At 42.7% G+C, this 7,403-nt stretch overlaps 1 protein-coding gene across 1 annotated transcript; it reads left to right on the top strand.

The window, feature by feature from the left end:
- The first annotated feature begins 334 nt into the window (after window positions 1–334).
- On the top strand, window positions 335–6,783 carry LOC141842890 (ubiquitin-activating enzyme E1 1-like). Its single transcript, XM_074730870.1, has 5 exons — window positions 335–453; window positions 608–936; window positions 1,565–1,782; window positions 2,039–2,064; window positions 6,648–6,783. Exons 2-5 carry the CDS (start codon window positions 621–623, stop codon window positions 6,781–6,783), a joined length of 696 nt encoding a protein of 231 aa, XP_074586971.1. The 5' UTR covers window positions 335–453; window positions 608–620.
- The last annotated feature ends 620 nt before the right edge of the window (window positions 6,784–7,403 follow it).

The raw sequence follows: 7,403 nt of genomic DNA on the forward strand, positions 1-7,403 counted from the left end.
AGGCAACCAAAGTAGTCTCCTTAATTACACTACATGATACATACATACATTATACATCCGTAAAAATCAACCTCAAATATTATGTTTTTTTCGCCGAGACTTGCCCACAATCATACCTCCCTACCGCTGTGAAGAAAATCGAAGCTCCAGCGACCCGAGTCCACATGGGTCCTACGTTCCCCTGAGCGTAGAGTTGGTAAATCGACCGAGCTGGAAACCATAAGTGACTAGTGACTGAGAGATAGAAGGCCAAACCACTGACACATTAACCCCTTCCGCTCGTCCATATAAATTCCTCTCGTTGGGGTCGGTTTACTCCCCTAGCTTCGCACTCCCTCCAACCCTAACCAGTAGACAACCCTAACCAGTAGATAAGCTAGACGAGGAAGCGATCGGAGGAAGAAGAAGCACCCAAACCCTGCGCTCCGTCGATTCCCCTCCCTCCGTACCCTGGTAAGTCTCCCTCGCTTCTCTCATTCGATCCATGGCTTTCGGTCTCGGTTTTGGTTTGGGCTTGGGTTTGGCTCGGGGTTGGGCTTGGGCGTTGTAGTTGGAGAACCTTCCTCGTCGCTTCTTTTTCTGATCCTTGTCGTGGGGCTGCGGGCAGCGTACCGCTCTATATGATTTCGCGGAAAAGAGTTGTGGAAGCTGAGATCGACCAGGACCAGGCGGCTGCTGTGGCTGACGAGACTTTGCAGAAGAGGACGAGAGGGGACTGCCTGATCTCTTCGGCTGTGGCTGAGGAGACATCGGTGATGGAGGTGGATAACAGCCAAGTCAATGGGAGGCAGATTGATGAGGATAGGAGCAAGCCAGCTGACATCGACGAGGACCTCCACAGCCGGCAGCTGGCTGTGTATGGCCGGGAGACGATGCGTCGACTTTTTTCCTCCAACGTTCTTGTTTCTGGCCTTCAGGGTCTCGGTGCTGAGATTGGTACGTTTCTTTCTTTTTTTTTTTTTTTCTTTTTTGCCTCCAACGTTCTTGTTGGCTTTCAGGGTCTCAGTGCTAAGATTGGTCCATTTCTTTCTTTCTTTTTTTTTTTAGAACTTTGAGTGTTCTGTGACCGTAATTTAGATCTAAGCATCTTGTGGGATTTAAATGTGGTGGACCTCATTTACTATTCCTAGGGATTATCTGGTGCTTATGGGGATTCAATTCTCTAGGAGTTTGCATAATTGACTTCCATTGGAAGGCTCTTTTTTTGTATTTTGTAATGTTTTCGGGTTTATTATAGATTGCAAATTGAACTGGAGATAGTTGCAGGGATAAGATGATTCAGTTTTCTTTTTGGGTTTGGATATTAGTTAAATATCAAGACTATACTTCCTTTTCAAGATTTGCCTGAGAATAATGCCCTTGTCATGGAATGATATATGCACTGGTCAAAATGACTATAACCTAAGAAATATTTATAACCTTGCTTATCTGTTTGCTTTTCTACTGAAACTTAACAGGGAGTCATTGCTGATCTTGTAGAAATTAAAGTTTTGCAAATTGTCATACTACAGTGCTCTATTGTTGCCTAGAAATTAAAGATTTGTTAAGCCTCTTTCTCTTTCAGCGAAGAATCTTGTTCTTGCTGGTGTAAAATCTATCACTTTGCATGACGAAGGGAATGTGGAAATGTGGGACTTATCTAGCAATTTCTTTTTTTCCGAGGAAGATATTGGTAAGAATAAGGCACTTGCATGTGTTCTGAAGCTGCAAGAACTGAACAATGCTGTTGCAGTCACTACCTTGACTGGAAATTTATCTAAGGAGAAACTCTCTAGTTTTCAGGTTTGCTTCCTAATGCATTGTTCATTCAGTGTTTTTGTTCACTTATTATTAACAATCAATAGCATTTGAGTATAATTCCACAAGTGTCCATGCTGTGTGTCTCACTTTGTATCAAGTGATTCCAAGTCATAGTCACTTTTTGCATAACCAATCTTTATTATTTCACCACAAATCCTATAGTAGAGTGTTATTTCTGTGTCTTGGTTTCTGTCACTTTTTTTTTCTGTTTTCTTTATTGCCTGGATTGTGTGTTCAGGTTTGTGTAGACACTTTGTTGTTCCAGTATCTTAACATAGTATCTAGATCATTTCTTTATGTCATGCAACATCTATATATTTTCTTTAATCTATGAACTGATAATCATACTAGTTGTTAAGTCGTTGTCACCCTTGTTAGATCTGTCTTTGAATTATAATTTTTTCCTTAAGATTTTACATGTATAGTTTCAGTTTGTCCTGGGAATTTGATATTATTCTGGATGTGACTGTTATTCCTTGAATGCCACGACTTCATTCTTTTTCACTTCCTTCCACCTCCTTCGGTAGATTTTTAGCCAACAATTAATCAGTTTCATGGGTTAAATATGTATCTTTTTTTCTATTCATCTAATATTGATGGTTCCATTATTTTTTTTTTCAATTCATTTGCTCAATGTTTTATTGGTTTTCTCCAAGTAAAATTTTCTAGTTGTATTCAGTTTTTTTTATTTTCCAATCACAGATATCTAATGAGGCACTATGTCTCATTGTAAGTAGTTGTGGTAGTTATTTAGTAGCTAGAATTAGGTTTAACTCCAATGATGGACAAGTTTAATGTCAATGTTACTCCACATTTTTTATCCAAACAAATGGAAAACCAAATAGTTTACACTAGATAATATTAAAAAACCAGTTAGTAGAAAGAAAGATCAGCTATGCAAACAAAACCAGAGTTCATTTTTCTGCCCTGTTCCCATGGGAGTCATTCACCAGATCAAGGTGACATGGGTTGTTTCCATGGCTGCATATTAAATGAGAATGCAGAATGCAAAGTGGGTGGTAAGGGAGTCATATGTCATAGAGAAGAGTAGTATTGTAGGAGAGGTGGGGTGGAAACGATGTAGAGAGGTAGAGCTAGAGAGAGGATAAAGTAAAAGAAAGAAGGGTAAAATGAATGCAAAGGTTAAGAGAATTGGAGATAACAATGATTGGAAGAGTAATGGATGGATGGTCTGCAGTGTGTTGTGGTGTGCACTAAGATCACTTGCAAGTTGTACGAGTTGGCTTTGTATTTTCACTGTTGCACTTGCTTGATAGTCTTCCAAATGGCTCAAAACCTCTTGATAACACTTATGCACATATTGATGATATCTATTCCATAGGCTTTAACATGTTTTCTTGCCAATATTGAGTTTCCATTAATGAATTGATGGTGGTTTTTGATATTACCCATCTTCAAGTACCTGCTTTAAGTCTGTTTTCCCCTAATTTATTTTACTCACTATCATGTATTTTGTCTCAAATAACATAATTGGAATGCAATGAGCCTTCAATTAATATATTTTTGTATGATTTGGACATGCCAAAATTTTTTAGAATTGATTACTATGCTCATCTGATTCTACCTGAGTTCATCTGAATGGTGGAATTAAAGCACTTTCCTAAGATATATAAATTGTATTTTAAATGATGCAATGTAATCCATCCCATCAGATTATTCTAGTGGGTTATATAAGACTTGTTAGAATATTTAGGAATAGATATTCTATTAGATATTCTGTTTCTTTTTTATAGAATAATTCGTGTAGAATAGGTCCCTATAGTAATGTATAAATAGGGGCTTAACTCGATAATAAAGAGCAGATTCCATAATAATATTTTACATGGTATCAGAGCGATTAGGCTTAGGGTTAGGTTTATCCGCCGAACCCTAAATCAATCCACGATCCCTTCCTTCCCTTCTCTCTCTGTCTCTCTCTATACGCCGCTGTCCTCGGCGTCCCTTCCGTCTCTCTGCGCCGCTGTCCTCGGCGTCCCTTCCCTCTCTCTGTGCGCCGCTGTCCTCGGCGTCTCCAGCATCAAGCAGAATCGCGCCGTCTCATCGCGACACACCAGCCAGGCGCGCGTCTTCCTCGTCGTGCCTTTTCTCGTCGCGACGCAGGCGCACACGATCGGCCTCCTGCAGCAGCGGCCTCTCTTTTCCTGATTGCTTTCGACACCGGCTAAGAATTTTCCTCGCGAGTTGAACCCTCGCGACGATCTTCTTCTCCAGCCCAGATCCTCTTCTCCGGTGTATTGATCCGTCGCGAAGGCTTCGCCTTCCGAGTCGGAACCCCTCTGATTCGCGAAAGGTTTCAGCGCCGCCGTCTCAGGTCTCGCTGAGGGGGAACCCTCGTCTGCAGATCCGTCGTGGGCGCCGACTTCTCGTCCCCGCCAGGATACCTTGCCCTAGTCTCCTTGCTGCCTTTATCTCCTCACGCGCCGCGAGTGAATCAAACAGAAGGTAAGGTGTTGAGATTAGCTGTTTCCTTCCTTCACCTACGCTGCCTCCCGTGGTCACGGACAGAAGGTGTTGAGATTAGTTGTTTGTGAATCAAACAGCCAACTTCCAACAGAAAACAGCAAAAAAAAAAAAAAAAATCTTCATGGCTACCTCCAGCGCTTCGAAATCAGATATCTCAATTTTTACCAACCACATCACGGCACCACTCTCTTCCGAGTTGTTGGATGGTAAGAATTATTCCTCTTGGAGCTCTCACATTGAACTTTGGCTTGTTGGACAAGGTTATGAGTCACATCACACCCAAATCGAAGAAGATATTCAAGCTGCCGAACGTCCTCTGTGGAAAAAGGTTGATGCTCAGTTGTGCTGTATTATCCGAGCCACCATTCATCCATCTCTTAAGGATGTCTTCCGCACTCACAAAACTTGCAAAGCTGTTTGGACACAGGCTCAACAACTTTTTACAAATACCTCTCGGCGACTCTATCAAGTTTGTGAAGATCTCATGACTATTCTCAGTGCTCATCAGATTAAAGATTCTATGTCAACTTATCTGGGTTCGGTGTCTAGACTTCTTTGTGAATTCAATGAACTGCTTCCACCTGCGGCCACTCCTGTTGCAGAGCTTGAAAATCGGAAGAAATTTTTTATGTCTCTGGCTTTATATGGTTTGCCCACAGACTATTCTCATGTTCGTGATCAAATCTTGGGTAACCCCACAGAGGCTACTATGGATAGTACCTGGGCGACTCTCCTTCGTGTTCCTGCCAAAGTCTCGACGTTACCTCCTTCCAGTCATGTCGACTCATCAGCCTTGGTCTCTCGAAACAACAACAGACCTCCACCTCGTAAGGGTGGCAAAGGACGTCCTTGGTGTGATCATTGCCACCGACCAGGACACACAATTGATAAATGTTGGAGTCTACATGGTCGACCTCCTCGTGCTGCACAGATTGTTCAGAGTTCCGTCACTCCTTCAGCTTCTACTTCACAGTTGCCACCAGATCCGACCCCACCGCCTTCCTATGACGACTTTCTGAAGTGGTATGAGGATCGAAAGACTTCTGATTCCCCTGCTACCGTTGCACTCACTGGTAATTCCTTTGCTGGCATATCTCACATTTCGAGTTCTTGGGTTCTCGATTCCGGGGCCACTGATCATATCACTGGTAATAAATCTCTTTTTTCTTCTCTCTCTACTTCTGGTTATTTACCCTTTGTCACCATGGCAAATGGTTCGCAAACTCAATCTCAGGGTGTTGGTATTGTTCATCCTTCTCCATCTCTTTCTATCCATAATGTTCTTTATGTTCCCGGTGCTCCCTTTAATTTATTATCAATCAGTCAGCTTACTCGGTCTCTTGATTGTGTCATCTCATTTAATAAATCTTCTGTTTCCTTACAGGACCGGAGTACGGGGAGGATGATTGGCTTCGGATGTGAGTCTCATGGCCTATACCGGCTTCAACAGTCTTCTCTTGTTGGTTCGGCGGCAACATCTCCACTTCTTATTCATGCTCAGTTGGGACATCCTGGCCTTGATAAGTTGAAACAATTACATCCTGGTCTTTCTCACTTAAAATCTTTGTCTTGTGAGTCATGTCAATTAGGAAAGCATATTCGTAGTTCTTTTTCTCCTCGCACTGTGAATAGGGCTACGTCCCCCTTTGCTTTAGTCCATTCCGATGTTTGGGGTCCGAGTCGTGTTTCCTCTACTTTGGGGTCACGATATTTTGTTACCTTTATAGATGATTTTTCCCGTTGTACTTGGTTATATCTGATGAAGGATCGTTCAGAGTTATTTTCTCTTTTTCAATCCTTTTTCTATGAAATTAAAACTCAATTTGGTATTTCTCTTCGAAATTTACAGAGTGATAATGCACGTGAGTATTTATCTATTCCATTTCAGACCTTTTTGGCGTCTCATGGTGTGTTGCATCAGACGTCTTGTCCTCATACCCCTCAACAGAATGGCATTGCTGAACGCAAAAATCGTCATCTTCTTGAGACCGCCCGAACTCTTCTTCTCCATTCTCATGTTCCTCTCCAGTTTTGGGGTGACGCTGTCCTTACTGCATGCTATCTCATCAATCGCATGCCTTCCTCCACTCTACAAGGACAAATACCTTATCATGTTCTTTATCCTCATAAGTCTCTTCATCCTTTACCACCTAAGGTCTTTGGTTCTATATGTTTTGCTCATGCTCTCGATCCTGGCGTTAGCAAACTTTGTCCCCGGTCTCATAAATGTGTTTTTCTTGGATACCCACGGTCTCAAAAAGGGTATAAGTGTTATTCTCCTACTCTCCGTCGGTACTTCATCTCTGCTGATGTCACGTTCTTTGATTCTGTTCCATTTTTTGGGCCCAATGAATCTCTGTCAGAGTTTTCTCCTTCTACGCCTACACCGTTGGCTATCTTTTATCCTCCGGAGGAGGCTCTGTCACCTCCGGAGACATCTCCTCCATTGCAGGTTTATCAGCGTCGTTCTCGTCTTGCTTTGCCGCCGCCAACAACTGACACTGCCATGGACACATCTTTGGAGCCGAGTCTTTCGCCTCGTCCTTCGGTCCCATCTCATGAGTCTGATGTTCCCATTGCACTTCGGAAAGGTATGCGTTCCACTCGTAATCCTTCCCCTCATTATATCTCTTTGAGTTATCATCGTGTTTCTCCTTCCTATTTTGTTTGTCTTTCTTCTTTGTCGTCTGTTTCTCTTCCGAAAACTGCAGGCGATGCTTTTGCCCATCCAGGATGGAAACAGGCTATGCTCGATGAAATGTGTGCTTTGCAGAGCAGTGGGACTTGGGACCTCGTTCCTCTACCGCCAGGAAAGTCAGTTGTCGGTTGTCGTTGGGTATATACGGTGAAGGTTGGTCCAGACGGAAAGGTTGATCGGCTTAAGGCTCGTCTCGTTGCTAAAGGATATACTCAGATCTTCGGATTGGATTATGGGGATACTTTTTCTCCTGTTGCCAAGTTGACCTCTGTGCGCTTATTCTTGTCCATTGCTGCAATTCGACATTGGCCTCTTTATCAGTTGGACATCAAAAATGCTTTCTTACATGGTGACCTACTCGAGGAAGTTTATATGGAGCAACCTCCGTGTTTTGTTGCTCAGGGGGAGTCTTCTGGTCTTG

This window comes from Curcuma longa, chromosome 12 (genome assembly GCF_044706935.1).
Source record: "Curcuma longa cultivar G26 ecotype Majalengka, Jawa Barat chromosome 12, ITB_CL_G26_1.1, whole genome shotgun sequence".
Classification (NCBI taxonomy): domain Eukaryota; kingdom Viridiplantae; phylum Streptophyta; class Magnoliopsida; order Zingiberales; family Zingiberaceae; genus Curcuma; species Curcuma longa.